Source organism: Pelophylax lessonae (assembly GCF_965119305.1).
Source record: "Pelophylax lessonae genome assembly, chromosome: 3".
In the NCBI taxonomy this organism is placed as follows: domain Eukaryota; kingdom Metazoa; phylum Chordata; class Amphibia; order Anura; family Ranidae; genus Pelophylax; species Pelophylax lessonae.
This window is the reverse complement of record NC_138770.1, coordinates 430,111,758-430,129,674: the sequence shown is the minus strand read 5'-3', so window position 1 is coordinate 430,129,674 and position 17,917 is coordinate 430,111,758. Positions and strand designations below refer to the sequence as shown.

Sequence of the window (17,917 nt, the reverse complement as noted above, 5' to 3'; positions counted from 1 at the left end):
GCAGCCAGGATTTCTTATTGTCCTGCTCCTCCAGCTATCCAGTGTAAGCTGTTGAAATTACACTGCCAGAGGTAAGTATTATTTTATATTTTGGGATATTGGGAATAGGAGTTTATGTTTAAGTTGTATGTTTAAGTCGTCAAAACTGCTCTTGGTGTGTCTGTTCATTCTAAATATTCACTAGATATTTCAGTGGCTGTCCAGTATACCTTCATTATAAATTTTGTTGTTCCCACCTTTAATACAGAAGGGTAGATTAATGCAGTTTTTGCTAAAAGTAAACTTCTCCCTGAATATGAACATGTGACAATCATACTAAAAATGTACAAAACATCCATCATAAATAAAATATAGTCCATAAAACATTTTTAAATCCATTGTTAAACATTCAAAATTCAAAAGAAGATCATGCCACTATTGTGCTAAAAAAAAGTGGAAATTAAAAACACCCAGTGATTATTCCCATAGGTGAGCAGTTTATAGTCATGATCAACCCCAAGATTAATTGGTTTTTATATCAAATATTTTTTGGTATGATGTTTACATGTTTATATCTGCACAGATTTAATTAGGTATTCCTTTACCATTGATTTAGCATTGCATGTTTTCTATTCATGAGGTAGCTGACAATTTATTACTTAATCCTACGAATCCGTTTTTCTAAATTTTGTATGTTTATTACTTGGGTGCAGCATATTATTTTATTTATAGTTTATAGTTAATTTGTCGTTAAATATATGCTTCATAGATTACCTGCATATTCTTGAAAAGATTATCAGAACCATGAAATCCCCCATTGCAGAGTTTTGGGATGTCACTTCGTAACCTACAATTAAAAGAAATACTAGTTAAAGCTTCTAAAGACATTGAATTAATGCATAAGCTCCCCCTGGGCAAAGTCAGTAGAGCAAGCATTTCCAAAGCTCTCGGTCAAAAAAGACTACATCACAGTAAGGTTTGGTGCAAAATTCTCTCTCTTTTGACTTCATGACCTTAAAGTGAAGCAGTCTATTTTTTTTAGGATTCCTCCTGTGCGACGTCATGATATTGAACTAGTAAGTAGAACTTTCAGGATAACCTTGACCCAGAGAGAACTGACTGGCTTTGCTCCAAGGTCTGACACTTGCAAATAGATCTGCTCCCCGCAAACAAAAAAAACTTGAGTTGGTCATACACTGATAGGTGGTGGGCTGATTCACTATTCACTTCAATCATTTTATTTATTATCTTAATCTAATCATGTAAAAAGCATCTGCACATAACTGGGTATTCAAAGATTCTCAACTCATTTAGTAAATCAGCCTCCATTTGTAACTAAAATTATTACATTATACACTATATTATAAATTTAGGAAATAAGCAAAAATCCTTGGAAAATACGGTAAATACAAGAATGTATACGAAATAGCAACATAAGCTTTGTCAATCAGCATGACTGAGTAAAGGAGGCCATAAAACATTTTAGAACAAGTCAAAACCAGCCTTTGAGTAGGCTGATAATTTTAATTCTAATAATTAAATGATAAAAATAATTCTGATAATTCACTGTAGTTCCGCAGCAGAATAATTATAGGCCAGCGTATTAGCTAAGCTCATACTTAGATATAAGCTCATCAATGAGACATGTTTATAGTAATCCAACCACAAGCAAAATTGTGGAATAATTTTTGTCTTAACGTTTTGCGAAATGTAATTGTTGCTATCTCAGTATTCATTATGCAGCCTCTGAAAAAGGGAATGTGAATGAACAAGTCCTAGCTAGGCTGATGCTGTTCCCTATAGTATAACAGAACTGAACAGAAACTCTCTCCACTTGCTTCTAAGGGTTACGCCTTATACTAGGCTCCATACATCTAATTTATTGTTGTGTACATAATTAGCTTAGGTATGAACATGAGTTTTTACAGCAACATATGACACCTATGTGGCCATGAGTAAGGTTTTTGTCTACTCCTTTGTTACTTTATTAGGGTACTGCCTGAGAAAAGAATGTGCATCCTACTCTAGCTTTGTAGTAGCCACATGGCCATTTTAGCCATAGTATTTTGCATAGGTGTCTTCTTCATTCAAACTACTCTTTCTTAACATTCTGTATTTATAGTCTAAGGCAGGTGAATCACTAGGCAATTTCTTTCCTTCAAATATGGGTTGAAGGAAAGAAATTTGCCTAATTCCCCTTTGTTGATGAGGGAATCCCTCCAGCAGCACTTTTGTGTTCTGCCAGCAGGGAGCCTTTCCCACTGACAGATACAATGATCACTACTGGCGGCTATAGCCACCGTCAGTGATCTTGTGGAAAAAAAAACTACAGGCTGGTTGTACTGAAGTTGATTGATGGATCGACTTCAGTAGAACCAGCTTGCCCATAGACAGATCAAAAAAACAATTCCTGCTGAACCAACCAAATTTCAATCTCTCTACGGCCTGCTTAACAATTGCAGTTTTCCCTTCTTACATACGTTATCATTACTACCTGTTCTTAACACCACAGTTTGTTTTCGAGGCTGTAGTATATCTATTATTTATCTAAAAATACTTATATGAACATATATTGTAATAAACTTACTTTGCAACTTGCCACTTAGGATCACAGTAAAAGTGAAGTGATTCAATTCTCTCATTGTTGGCAAAGTGTAAACGCTTGGGCAAGTTCTGCTTCAGGAATGGTTTGAAATGCTGATTCTTTTTTCTGCACTGTAATAGTATTAAATGGTGTTAATTGTTCTGCAATTACATAAAAAAACAGGTTTTTGGACTTGCCTGCAAAAACGGAATTTTTGTAAAATCTTACCTGTAAAATTCCTTTCTCTGAGTCCTCCGACAGTCGCCGCCCACTTCATATTCATCACCAATGGGGTTATGTCCTTTATTCCGTAGGAGTAGCTAGGCAATAGAATATGTTAGTACAAAGACTTTTAACATATCCCACCCCCAGGGGGTGGTCCCCTCAGTACATAACCCTCCACTTCCTGTATCCAACTCAGTTTCAGTGGAATAGCAGTAGAGAGTACATCAAAACCCCAAAAGAGGGGCGGGGGCGGCGACTGTCGGAGGACTCAGAGAAAGGAATTTTACAGGTAAGATTTTACAAAAATTCCGTTTTCTCTTACGTCCTCCGACAGTCGCCGCCCACTTCATATTCATCACCAATGGGGATGTCCCAAAGCAGTGTAAACATGAGGGGTGGGAAGAACACAGCCGCGCCCAAGGCAACGCCGTCTCCCCATCAGAGAAAGGAACCTTACCAAAGGAAGGAAACCAGTTGGGCATAAGAACAAAACACTCGCTCAACAGGAGCAAGAAAACCCAGGGAAAAAACAAAAAATCCCAAAAAGCCAAAGAACCCGTAACAAGGGCTCTAGGGAACTGCCGCACTAAGAACCTTGCGGCCAAAGGAAGCATCAGCCGATGCCTGAACATCTACTCTGTAGAATATCGTGAAAGTGTGTACGGTCGACCAAGTCGCCGCCTCACACACCTGGGCCACAGAGGCCCCATGACGACAGGCCCAAGACGTACTCAGAGATCTGGTAGAGTGCGCCTTCACAGGTACAGGGGGAACTTTCCCCCTCAAAGCATAGGCCTGATCAATGGTCCGTCTGATCCATTTGGCGATTGTAGAAGCCGACGCCGCCATGCCCTTCCGAGGACCTCCCGGAAGGACAAACAAGGCATCCGACTTGCGAGAAGACTCAGTCGATGTGAAATAGACTCTAATCGCCCGGACAACATCCAAGGAGTGAAGCAACACCTCCGTCGGATGCTTTGGCTTCGCGCAAAGCGAAGGTTTGACAATGTCCACATTGAGATGAAAGTCCGAAACCCTTTTTGGAAGAAAAGAAGGGTTAGGTCGCAAGACCACCTTGTCCAAATGCACAACCAGACACGGAGACTTGTAGGACAAGGCTGCCAGCCCCGACACTCGTCGAGTCGAGGTGATAGCCACCAAAAAGGCGACCTTCTTGGATAACAAAGACAGCGAGATCTCCCTGAACCTTTCAAAAGGAGCACGCTGCAACACTGATAGAACTAGATTCAAGTCCCAAGGGGTAAGAGGTTCCCTCCTAGGAGGGATCAGATGACGTACCCCCCGCACAAAAGTGCTAACCAAAGAATCAGATGCCACAGGCCGTCGAAAAAGAACGGCCAAAGCAGACACCTGACCCTTGATTGTGGCCAGCGCCAGACGCTGGTCAACACCCGTCTGAAGGAAGGGCAACACCCTAGACACCGAATAAGTGTCAGGAGAGAAACCCCTGGATACGCACCAGGCAAAATACGCCTTCCAAGTACGGTAATAAACCTTCCCCGAGGAAGACTTCCTCGCATTTATTAAGGTGTGAATGAACTCAGGGGAAAGACCCCTGTTCTTCAGGACCTCGGTTTTAACAGCCAGGCCGTCAAGGCCAGCGACTGTAAAGCAGGATGGAAGATCGGTCCTTGCGACAGAAGATCTTCTCGAAGAGGCAGACGCCACAGGGCGTCGATTGCCAGATTTACGAGGTCTGCGTCCCAGGACCGGCGAGGCCAGTCCGGTGCCACAAGAATCACCGTGGTCGGTTCCGCGAAGGAACCTGGACAGCAATTGAATCGGCGGGAACGCATACATCAGTTGGTACTGATGCCACGGGGCAACCAACGCGTCCGACGCGTCTGCCCGAGGATCGCACTCCTTGCCACGAACCGTGGTACTTTGTAGTTCAGACGAGACGCGAACAGGTCTACCTCCGGAAGACCCCACCTCGCGCACAACATCTGGAAGACAGCCGGGTGAAGGGACCATTCTCCCTGGTCCAGGGTTCGACGGCTCAGATAATCCGCCTGCCAAATTTTCACCCCCGGAATGTGACCTGCCGATATTGCCGGGACATGCGTCTCGGCCCAAGACAGAATCGCGGCCACTTCTCGAGCCGCCCGGGCACTCCTGGTGCCCCCTTGGTGATTGATGTAAGTCACCGCCGTGGCATTGTCCGTCTGCACCCGAACCGGGTAGCCGTGAAGATTGTCCGTCCAACGACGAAGACAGAGGAGTATCGCTCGCAGTTCCAGAACGTTGATCGGAAAGGAGGATTCCTCCGTCGACCAAACACCCTGGGTGGACAGAACGCCCAGAACACCACCCCAGCCCGACAGGCTGGCGTCCGTGGTGATCACCGTCCACGAAAGGGGACGAAAAGACTTGCCCCCCGATACTGAGGGGGATAGAAGCCACCACAGAAGATCCCTTCTGGTCTGAGAACTCAATGACATCTGGAGATCCAGAGACTGCGGACGCCCGTCCCACCTGGACAATATCTCCGCTTGGAGATCCCGCGTGTGAAACTGGGCGAAGGGAAATCGCCTCGAAAGCCGAGACCATCAATCCCAGACACCGCATGCACGTCCGAATGGACGAAGATGGAACGTCCCTGAGGGACCTGACTGCCTCCTGAAGAGCTGCGAGTTTTTCTTCCGGCAGGAAGACCTACGCCTGGACAGAGTCCAGAATCATACCCAGGTAAGAAATCCGAACCGATGGGCACAATGTCGACTTTGGAAAATTGATCGTCCAACCAAACTCCTGCAGAGTCTGCAACGTGACGGACAGATCCTTCTCCAGACTCTGGCTGGTCGCAGACCGAACCAGAATATCTTCCAGATACCCCAGAACCGAAATGCCCTGGGCCCTCAACAAAGCCAGAACCGGTGCCAGCACTCTGGTGAACACCCTTGGAGCAGAGGCGAGACCAAAAGGCAACGCCACAAATCGGTAATGATCTTCCGCTATGGCGAATCGAAGGTACCTCTGGTGACCCTCGAAAATCCCTCGAAAATCGGGATGTGAAGATACGCCACACATACGCAAGTCGATGGAAGCCATGAACTCCCCCGGAACCAGGGCAGCCACCACCGACCGCAGGGATTCCATGCGGAACTTGCGCACCCGCACAAGGCGGTACAGCGCCTTCAAGTCCAGAATCGGACGCACCTTGCCCTCCTTCCTGGGCACGGTGAGCAGATTGGAACAGAACCCCCGAAATCTGTCCCGATGAGACACCGGGACCACCACTCCCTGAGCCCTCAGGTCCTGCACCGCTAGATGCAGGTCCCGCAAACGCTCCGGGGATAACAGAAGACTTGAGGGAAAAAATCTGCTCTCCGGCCGAGAGAGAAACTCGATCTAGTGGCCAGATCGAACGATTTCCTGTGAAGTGGGTGAGGGCGCCCCTTCAGGCCGCACTGTAGTGGGCCGCAGAACCGGATTGGCCGGACCTTTGCTTACCTGCCCACGGCTTCTTGCGGGAGCCTTGACCCTTGGACAGCTTGTCCCAAAAATGTGACCGAAAGGCACGAAAGGACCCCTGAGGGGGCCGAAAGAAATCATTCTGTTTTCCAGGAGCCGTCTTAGTCTAGTGGGATTGAGGTAAGAGCGTGCTCTTACCCCCCATGACCCCTTTAATTAGGGCATCCAGGGATTCGCCAAAAAGGCGAGAACCATCAAACGGCAGATTGGCCAAGGTCCTACGTGAAGATTGATCCACAGACCAACACTCCAACCAAACTAGGCGGCGAGATAACACCGCCACACTGTGTACACGTGCAGCCAACGGAACCATATCCAGGTCCGCATCACACAAATACATGACACCCTGGTGGATTTGATCCACCATATCCAAAGTCGCCTGGGGGGCAGAATCAGCCCCCAGGACACGCCTAAGCACCTGCGTCCAGTTCGCGACCGCCTGGGCCGCCATAAGTGAAGCAATAAAGCTTTCAACATAGAACCCATAATAGAATAGGTACGACGGGCAAAGGACTCCATCCTCTTGTCCGCGGCATCCCGGAACACCGGGGTGTCTGCAGCAGGAATCGCAGTGGACTTGTTCAAAACTGCTAACGCCTGGTCCACCGGAGGTGGGACACACCAACGCCCATCAGTAGCGGGCGTAAAAGGATAGCGCAGCTTAAACCTACTTGGCACAGCAAAAGGTTTGCGTATATTACGCCATCGTTCTTTCACAGCGCGCTGAAAATCATCAGTGCATGGAAACATCTGCGATGATATGCGCCTTTTCTGCGTCCCATAAGCCGCCAAGGCAGCAGGAGGACATGTTTCCTCCTCCAAACGCAGAGTTTGCTTGATAGAAGCAACCAATTCATCCATGAGCGCAAGCTCTTCAGACGAGCCAGGGGGAGAATTATCAACCCCCTCTACCTCAGCCTCCATTACTGACCCTATAAGGTCCCGGGAGGAACGAGACCCCGATAAGGAGATCTCTGCCCCAGCAGCCCCAGTACCATCACCCTCTTGAAACAGAGGAAATTGAAAACTCTGGGCCTTTTAGAGGATTGAGCAACCACCAGCATTTGCACCTGAGTCGCAAGGCTAGCCACAATCGCAGCCAAACCCCCCCCCCCCCCCGGGGGGGGGGAAACCGCAGTCCCCTGGCTTCCCCCTAAATTGGCAGGAAACTAGTATTCCTGAAAATCCATGCCCTTGTAGCAGCAAAAATAAATGGGTGACCGCCCCTTTAAGAGAGCGCTGCGATCGTAGCCCACTCACACTAAGCATCCCACACAAGGGACCCCCACAGGGACAAGTATACCAAGGCAGGATACAGGGAATAAAAATAAATGAACCTGGAGAGATCGGTGCTGCTGCTGCTGCCTGCGGTGCTCCTGAAGGAAAGGAAATGCTGGCATACAGGGCGCTCTATGAAAGCCTATGGAGGCTACAAGAAAATGGCCGCCATGCATGTAAAACATGCGGCCGGAGCGATCGCAGTCAAAATGGCGCCGTTTGGCGCCGAAACTGCCGCTCCCACACCCCATGAGGGAGAAGTAAAACACACCATCTGCCCAAAAAAGGAACATGGTAAACCGCCGCAGCGGCGCTGTAATGTGCCCCAAGCATGAGAAACTCAAGCCCCACAGCACACAGCCGTTCACACAAACAGAAAACTGACACAGAGTGCAGCCAGCCCCCCCTCCTGCAGCCCACAGCTTGCAATGTGAGAGATAGGGAAAACGTAATAGTGTGAACACAGGGCAAGGTACACAGTCCCAGACTGACACCCCCCAGACAGACAGGTCCCCACATAAATGCACTTACCTCTCACATGGCGTGGGGGACCCGCACAGGCGAACAAACCGCTGCACATGAGGCAGGGAGAGTCGCATCCAGGACGCATCAGAAGGTGGGTTGAGAAACCGCACAGCGTCCAGTGAGGTAGCCACCTCACCTAGCATCCCTGCACGGAACAGGGATGGGTCGTTCAGATAACTCAGGAGCGATACCTGACTGAACGCTCGATGGCGGGCTGAGAAGCCACTGACCCACAGCCTGCTACCAGGGGGGTCAGCCCGAGACGCAGCCCGCATGATCCTCTTCATCAGAAGAACTAACTAACGCTGGTAAAATAACAGCTAACAAGAAAGAGAGAAAAAAACTCAAATAAAATCCAAAGAAAGGAAAGAGAGCTGAGACAAGGTGCCCCAGCACAGAAACTTCCAGCTACTCCTGACAGCTAGACAAATGAAACTGAGTTGGATACAGGAAGTGGAGGGTTATGTACTGAGGGGACCACCCCCTGGGGGTGGGATATGTTAAAAGTCTTTGTACTAACATATTCTATTGCCTAGCTACTCCTACGGAATAAAGGACATAACCCCATTGGTGATGAATATGAAGTGGGCGGCGACTGTCGGAGGACGTAAGAGAAATACTTTTTTGGATTAAATCACAGAACACAGAAGAGTTTTTGGACCACTGTGGTATATGCTTCACCTCCAGGTAATTGGACACTGGCAATAAGCAAACCCTAACTCAGGCCTGTGTAACCTCTCCCACTCCCAATATTTCCTCAGTTTTGTCATTAGGCAATATCAGATAGAAACAAGTGGGGGGGGGGGGGGGTCAGTGTTCTGTGATGTACTCCAAGAAAGGAATTTTACAGGTAAGTCAAAAATCCCTTTTTCTTAATCGTATATCACACAAACGTTATTTCTTAGACCACTGAGATGTCCAGAAGCAATTCCATTAGGAGTAGGTAACCGCAGCCCAGGCAATAAACCAAGGCCTGATGCTGAAAAGCCAACAAAGAACCGACTATACTGGAAGAGTCAGTCTTTACTGGAAAGGAGGGGAGCTTTCCTCTCAAGTGGTTTGCCAGAGTAGTGTTCTGCTTAATCCACCTAGCAAATGGGGATCAAGAGGCAACCTCCCTTTCAGGAGGGAGCCTTCAGATAACACAAAGAAAGCATCAGATTATTATAGAGAGGTCATGGCTGCAAGACAGGCTCGCACAACCCTAACTACATGCAGTGAAGTGCAATAAGAGCTGGACAAAAAGGTAACACCATGTCCCAGATTAAATTAAATGCCGAGCCCACCTTTTGGTAGAAAGGATTTCTTAAGTCTAATACCGGCCTTGTCCTTGTAGAGTATGGTTCCTTACAGGAAAAGGTTGAAAGATCAGGAACTCTACTAATTAAAGTGATAGCCACAAGAAATGCATACTTACAGGTAAAGAAGAGGGAAAGAAATGTCCTATATAGGTTCAAATGGTGGCCCCTGATGGACTTATAACACAAGATTGAGATCACAGAGTACGGGAAGAGTATATCTGTGGTACAGTGTAAGTCACCCCTTGTACAAAGGCTCTGACCAATCAATGGGAACCTAGCGGTTTCTGTAAAAGCACCACCAAGGCAGAAATCTGACCATTACTAGACTTTAGGGCCAAGGACATAATCAATCCTGACTGAAAGGATACAGTCCTCTCATAGAATATTTCTTGGTATGTAGCTTCTAATTTTCACACCAAGCTAAGTATGCTTTTCATGTGCTGTACTAAATCCTAATGATGAGTGCTTTATGGTCATCAGCAAGGTGGCAGTCACAGAATGTGATAGACCTCTGTCCCCTAGGACTTGAGTTTTCATTTTGGACTTGAGCCAAGCTACCATCAAACCCAGTACCTTTATGCAAATGCGAACATGGGGTGCACAAGGGAACATATTTCCCCTACATTGGACTGGAAGGTCTGAAGCTTTTTCTGGGGAAGGAACAAGCATGCCAGGGTAAGGTCCAGGATAAGGCCCAGATACTCCAGTTGATGTAGCAGTTCCAGAGTTTTGGAGACTAAGAACCAAGCCAAACATCTGTGTACAATTTACAACATCTGTTACACATTGGCCTGGGAGCCATCTGAATTGGAATAGTAATTGTGAAACCCTTCTCGTTTTGAAACAGGGGAGATGAACCCCTGAGAACACAACAGGTCCAGCTCAGCAAGCAGGGCTGCTCTTTTGTTGGGTGCAGAAGTCATGTTTGATGGCATGAAGCATGGAGAAGGCAAAACATGAAACTTCAACTTGTGGCCTCTGAACACAATGTTTTCAACGCAGACATAGGAAATATATCAGATCTGCACAGCTGAAAAAGGTAGCCAGATGTCCCTCAACATGCTTGTTGCCCATATTGGCAGGCTTCTGCTGCCTATATAAATGTAAGAGAGTGCTTTTTCCTCCCATCTTCTTCTGCATAAATGTATTCAAGGCATTGCCAAAGAGGTGTTCACCTTTGAAAGGCATACTTTCCTGCTTTTTCTTGCAATTGAGCTCTAGCAACCAGAATTTTAGCCATAACACAGGCTTTATATGAACAAGCATAAGTCCAATGTGAGAGTTGTTACAGGGAATCGCTTAACCCACCAAAACAGGCATAATACTTTAAGAAAGAGCTTCAAGTGTTGTCTAGCTGAAGACACTAACTTAAGGGCCTATGGTTCCTTAGCCATGCCCTTTACCAACACCAAAAAAATCTGGCAAACCCCTATAGATGCAATAGTGGGTTGGATGGCCTTACTTTCCAAGGAAAATGATGCCTTAAAGAAGGACTGATTAAGGGGATGTCCTTCATCAGGTATTGTTACATAAATTGTTTAGAGATGGGCACAGTCCTTGTATAAAATCTATTTACTGTAAGAATGCATAGGAAAAAAATTGGCTAATCTGAGCGATTTCCAAGACACCAACCATGTCACCCTTAAGCCCAGAGGGGACAGGTAGGAACAACTTCAGATTCATACAGATCCTGCTCATGTGATCCTTTGAGTTTGGGAAATGTGTGATGCAGGAGTGTACTCCTCAGAGGGTTCTTGTATCTCAGAGGCATCCACTTCTTGGACCTTTACTTTTCTGTCTCCTCCCCTTGCAACCCTAGGAAGGGTTGGAGGGAAAGCTCACAGGACAGCTCCTATAGACCATTTATGGATGTCCCACCATAAGTTCTAATGGATATCTGCCAACTGTTCAAATTATAATGTGCTTAACTTATAATTATATAAGTTAAGTCCCCCAGATCTCTGCCCCTTTTGAGTCAGACCTGCTATGCTTGCAGTGCTGGATCAAAGAAAGTAGTGGTTTCCCAGTGTCCTACCACAATCCAGCCTGTGCTGCCTGCTGTGGAGCTGCCAAGAATACATCCTGTGCAGTCAGTGTCCAAGTCAGGAAAAGGCAGAATCCAATATAGATCGCAGAGTGCCATCCCAGCTGCACTTGCACAGGCCAGCGCCCAAGATACTCAAAAATAGGGTCACAAAGAGCAGAGGATCAGGGAGCCTAGTACATCAAAAAACTATGGAGTCCTATGGTTGCTCTAGCTGACTGCTCTTCCCTGCTCCTAATCGTGGCAGGAAAGTCCACTAACCCAACAATGGGGACCCCACATCTTAGAGGCAACTTACATTGAACTCAGCAGAGGCATCAAATGGCTCAGTCCCCACCTTTCAATGGTCAGGCTTACTCCATAGGGCATTCAGAGAAATGGCTCACAGCAGATCACGGCCCTGCACCTGAATAGTAACAGCTTGCTAACTCACATGATGCAACCGCCAAGGTGAGCACCTACAGTGGAATCCAGTCCAGGCAGCAGCTCACAGGCCATTCCCATTCTTCTCCCTGGGGTTTTGGTACAGTTCGTTTAGGAACAGACATGTGTAGGGTCCAATCTGGATAGCTGGAGCTTCTCTTCAGCAACAAGGTTCAGCATCCCGATGCAGTTGTTAAAAGACTTAGTGTGCCAAAGGAAAAAAACTTTATCAGCTAGGAGAGACAGGTTCATCACCTAGCAAAAAATTGAGGCAATGCTGGGAGGAAGGGGGGAAATTATGAAGAGTCAAGCTTTACTTTTTGCCAGTGTCCAGTTAATGGTGGAGCATAACCCATTGGTCTAAGAATTAACTTAAAATTAACTTAACCTAAACTTAACTTAAATTAACTAAGAATTAACTCTCCTGTGTTCTGTGATATACTGTATAATGCAAATACACACATTACAACATTACATTACACACAATACACTGATCAGACAGTTTATGAATCCTTTAGTGATTTGGGTAAACTAGGGTGGGCAATTAATATTCTAAAACTCTTTAAGGGGATTTACACTATAAATGCACCTTAACCACTTAAGCCCCGGAAGATTTTACCCCTTTCCTGACCAGGGGGTTTTTTGCGATTTTTTACTGCGTGACTTTAACGGACAATTGCGCGGTCGTGCGACGCTGTACCTAAACGAATGTCACGTCCTTTTTTTCCCACAAACAGAGCTTTCTTTTGGTGGTATTTGATCACCTGTGCAATTTTTTGATCATGCGCTATAAACAAAAAAAGAGCGTAAATTTTGCAAAAAATAACAATATTTTTCACTTTTTTTTTATATGAAATTCCCCCCCAAAAAAATGTAAAAATCTAAATTTTTTTAACATTTTCGGCCAATTTGTTTTATGCTACATATGTTTGGTAAAAAAAAAAATCGCAAAAAGCGTATTTTGATTGGTTTGCGCAAAAGTTATCGCGTTTACTAACAAAAGGAAAGATTTTTGGTGTTTTTTTTTTTAACGAGTAATGGCGGCGATCTGCGATTTTTTTTTGCGGTACTGCGACCTTGCGGCGGACAGATCGGACCCTTGACTGACATTTTTGACACTTTTGGGGGTACCAGTGACATTACTGCAGTAATCAGTGCTATACATATGCACTGTTACTGTAAAAATGACACTGGCAGGGAAGGGGTTAACTGTATTGGAGAGGGAGGGGTTAAGTGTGTCCTAGGGGCATGTTTCTAACTGTGATGGGACATGTCTCCTATTGTAAAAACAGAGATCAACGGTTCTACATAGTAGAACCGTCTGATCTCCATTTTTACACAGGGGAGAATGACAGGCGGCTTGTTTACATAAGCCGCCCGCCTTTCTCCCGCTCTACCAACGATCGTAGTGTGACCGGCGGACATCGGGTCCGCCGGTCACACGCCCGGACTCCTCTGTGAATGAGCCGAGGCGGGCGCGCGCCTCAGCGGGCGCGCGTTCGCCCTTTATTGGCTCAAAACCCGGTGACAGGCTAGCAACGTAGATCTACGTCACTCTGCCTGGCCGGGGCTGACTGCCGCAGTAAATATACTGTGCGCAGTCGGCAAGCGGTTAAAGTGTATTTCTCACCTTTCATATTTTCATTCTAAGCAATATTGTTACCTTGTTCCCATTACAGCTTGCAGTGCTCAGCAGATTAGTCAGGGAAATATACAGTATCTCACAAAAGTGAGTACGCCCCTCACATTTTTGTAAATATTTCATTATATCTTTTTATGTGACAACACTGAAGAAATGACAGAAGAAATTACACTTTGCTACAATGTAAAGTAGTGAGTGTGCAGCTTGTATAACAGTGTACATTTGCTGTCCCCTCAAAATAACCCAACACACAGCCATTAATGTCTAAACTGCTGGAAACAAAAGTGAGTACACCACTAAGTGAAAATGTCCAAATTGGGCCTAATTAACCATTTTCCCTCCCCGATGTCATGTGACTCGTTAGGGTTACAAGGTCTCAGGTGTGAATGGGGAGCAGGTGTGTTCAATTTGGTGTTATCGCTCTCATTCTCTCATACTGGTCACTGGAAGTTCAATATGGCACCTCATGGCAAATAAGTCTCTGAGGATCTGAAAAAAAGAATTGTTGCTCTACATAAAGGTGGCCTAGGCTATAAGATTGCCAAGACCCTGAAACTGAGCTGCAGCACGGTGGCCAAGACCATACAGCGGTTTAACGGGACAGGTTCCACTCAGAACAGGCCTCGCCATGGTCGCACACTGCATGTGCTCAACGTCATATCCAGAGGTCTTTGGGAAATGCCATATGAGTGCTGCAAGCATTGCTGCAGAGGTTGAAGGGGTGGGGGGTCAGCCTGTCAGTGCTCAGACCATACGCCAGATACTGCATCATAGTGGTCTGCATTGCTGTCGTCCCAGAAGGAAGCCTCTTTTAAAGATGATGCACAAGAAAGCCTGCAAACAGTTTGCTGAAGAGAAGCAGACTAAGGGCATTGATTACTGGAACCATGTCCTGTGGTCTGAGGAGACCAAGATAAACCTATTTGGTTGAGATGGTGTCAAGCGTGTGTGGTGGCAACCAGGTGAGGAGTACAAGGACAAGTGTGTCTTGCCTACAGTCAAGCATGGTGGTGGGAGTGTCATGGTCTGGGGCTGCATGAGTGCTGCCGACACTGGGAGCTACAGTTCATTGAGGGAACCATAAGGCTCCTTTCACACGGGCGGTGCGCCCAACGGAGTCCGTTTTGCTCAGCGGGGATCGATACCCGCTGATCAGGCAGATGACAGCTCTGTCTCCGCTCTGTCAGAGTCCCGCTTTCCTCTATGGGAGATTGGATGATAACGGACTGCCTGTCCGTTTTTATCCGATCTTATCTGATCCGATCCGATCCTCCAGACGGATGGAAAATAGGGTTTCCATCCATTCATATTTCACGGGCAGGATCGGATTGGATAGCGGCGGGTGTCAGTAGAGATGTCTCCGCTGACATCCGCTGCTCCATAGGGCTGCATGGAGCATTCGATCCGGTCCACCTGAAAAACTGACAAGGGGACCGGATCGGAAAGCCCGTGTGAAAGAGACCTAAATGCCAACAGTTTATCAGAGTTTAGCAGTGTTTGCAGTTTGGGCATTTATTTATTTCAATGGCCAGAATTTTAGCTTATTCTCGCCATTAAAATAAATAAATGCTATAGTGCTAAATGTGCCTATTGTTAGGCATTTGTTGTGGTCAAAATTCCCTTTCCTGAAAACGATCTTAGGGTGTTCAGAAAACATCCTCTAAACTCTCCTGTTGCTAAACTGCTAAAAACGTCCATGTGTGCATGGACACCTGAGATTAACATTAGCAGCAGAAAAAAAAAGCACCTAAACTCACAGAAACATGAGTTTATTTGCAGCAATGTGCATAAGGCCTAAATCTGGCAAAATCTATTATTTTTTATGAGCGATGATTGAACCAGCAATAACATTTTTTGGGTCCTTTTTATTTGTTTTCTTTACAACATTTCATAATTTTTTGTCTGTTTTCCTACTCTTCACCTTTGTTTGAACTTCACTTTAACATCAAAGCTTCACACATCAAACTATATGAGCTTGAAGGAAAAAAAACAGGGAAGGTGTGCCATGAAACTGGGCAGAGAGCAGCAAAATGAAAAACACTATTTTTAGCAATCTTTACCAAACCAGCCACTCCAATTTGACAGTACACATCTAATTTTATATACAGTAGATAAATTAATTCTGTAGGCAGAATCAGTGTCCTATATAAAAAACTAGAAATGAATGACCCCATGATTGTTGTTACAAAGAACCTGTATGAGTGTCACAGTTTCTTAGCCAAATAATAAAAAATAAAAAACAAAACAAAAAATAAAAAAATAAAAAAAGATATCTTAAAAATCGCAGGCTCTGATGGAATTTATAATTTTTAAGGTACTATGTATGGAAACCTAGGAGTATTGAAGAAGAGGCACTCAAATATATTCTTAAAGCATCAGGGCCAGATTAACGTAGGGGCTATTGGAGCTGCAGCTCCAGGCCCCTACCTTTATATAGGCCCCGGGTTGGCCATATTCACTTATACCGCTTGTTACCGCTCTTCTGTCACTTGAAAACACAGAAGTCTGGCTTCTATGCTCGCTTCCCCAGGCAGCTCCCTCAGAACCTCCCCACACAGCACGAAGGCCGGACAAGGAGGGACAGTTGCCGATGCATGGATATGTTTATGGGCTTCAGAGACAGCATCCCATGTTGAATTAGACATGCATGGCTGCACCCTTCCTCCTCTGGGTGCATGCCAAGGCACGGCCCTTAAGGCCCTTCAAAATCCTCAGCACCAAGCCCATGATGCTCTTAATCCGGCCCTGTAAAGCATACGTTTGTTGTTTAAACAGTATCCAAAAATAAATAATTAAGACAAAAATTACAGCTCCAAAAAATGTACATGCATATTGTATTTTCATGTAGTCTAAAAACCTGTTTACTTACTGTAAGATTCTTGGCCACATCTGCATAGTCAACTGGAAAAGCCATACTGGACAATTACATACCTGAATTATTGATACAAAGTCAAATATATAGAACAAAATATTATCTTTAGCAGCACAGCAAATAAACTATTTAATGTATGTATAGGCAAAACATTTTTTGGATAGATTAGTGAAGTGTTAGACCCGTTGATGTTTTTACTGCTGTCTTTGTATCTACTGGGAAGACTCCCTCTAACTCCGTAAGCATCTCCAAGACAGGATGGAAATGGAAATCTCTGCAAAGATACTCTGAAATACTCTATAGAACACTAAAATAATAATAAAAAAAAAAGGTTTTGGCTACACATACTCTTTAAAATTTGCTTAAAATAAAGTCAAGACAATTTATACATAGGTTTCAGTTAAAGCAGTTGTAAATTGTGAAAAAGTAGTTATAAAGCCTTATGTTTTTTTACCTTAAAGCAGTAGTAAAGTCTGTTTTGTGACAGTGCACCACTGTCTGCTTCTATGGACCCAGGCAGCAGGGCTGGGAAGCAATCTTGCCCGAGTGCCACCATAAGAAGCAGCTTGATGATAGGATATTTTGCTCTTATTACTTCCACTGTACAACCCAGCTGGCTAACAACACATTTAGCTGCCTAAGTCGTTATTATATAACTTGCAATGAAAAATAAAACATCCCTGATAACAGCAGTTAGTATGATAAGTACATACAAGAGAAATACTCATCTGGTAGTCGAGTCGGTCTCAAACGTGCTGATGGCCCATATACCACAACATAATCTTCAGAGGTATTCATGAATGATCCCAGATATGCTATATTTTCACAACGTGATTCTTCCATACCTGAAATCGATTCCATCAAATGTAATTAACCAGAACATGAAGAAAAAAAAAAGCTTTTTACATGTAATCACCTTCATGTAGAACTACCTCATACAGTAAACTGTACTCTGCATTTAGGAAGCCATTGAGGCTGTTTGGGGCCTCTGAATTAGTGGACACAAGCATAACATAACTTACAAAAATGCTTTCTAAATGTAAAAGATAAAACTGCATTGAGTTAGAAAATAAAGTTTGGTTTGTAAATTAAGTCTTTGGGGTCATTGACATAGGCTCTGTGGTCTGTCCTAAGTGAACCAGTGTTTTTTTCAAATGTGGCTATTGCCGTGTGCAGGATGCTATGGGGATGCCACAGCTGTACAAACAAAGCCTCGGGTCCTCATTTGACAGGCGTGCGGCTCCTGTTCATTCAAAAACTAAAGCATAGTAAACACAGTTTAGTATACTCAGTTATCAATGAACACAGGACTGATCAGTACCAATCACTCATTTTGTCCATTCAAAAAAGGAAGGGGCCAGTAAATTATATATTTACCGGCCCCTTCCTCCTCTCCCCATCCTGACGCATGCCCTGTACCCATGGAAGCTGGCGGGACAGGGAAGCTGGCAGTGTCACAGGAAGGGCAGGGGGTGGGACAGCGACAGGGGGCACTAGGGGGGAATCATCAGCAAGCAGAATAAGGAAGGGAACGCAATTACAGGATTGA

General features: G+C 45.2%; 1 protein-coding gene across 1 annotated transcript in view; it reads right to left on the bottom strand.

Annotated features, from left to right (window-relative positions):
- ENPP1 (ectonucleotide pyrophosphatase/phosphodiesterase 1) overlaps positions 1–17,917 on the bottom strand; it is a 194,996-nt gene that overhangs the window by 32,621 nt on the left and 144,458 nt on the right. Inside the window, exons 13-16 of the mRNA XM_082250115.1 lie at positions 17,082–17,213; positions 16,366–16,397; positions 2,567–2,694; positions 754–826 (exon numbers count right to left, since the gene is read on the bottom strand). Coding sequence (XP_082106241.1) covers positions 754–826; positions 2,567–2,694; positions 16,366–16,397; positions 17,082–17,213 — 365 coding nt within the window. The remainder of the gene's footprint in view (positions 1–753; positions 827–2,566; positions 2,695–16,365; positions 16,398–17,081; positions 17,214–17,917) is intronic.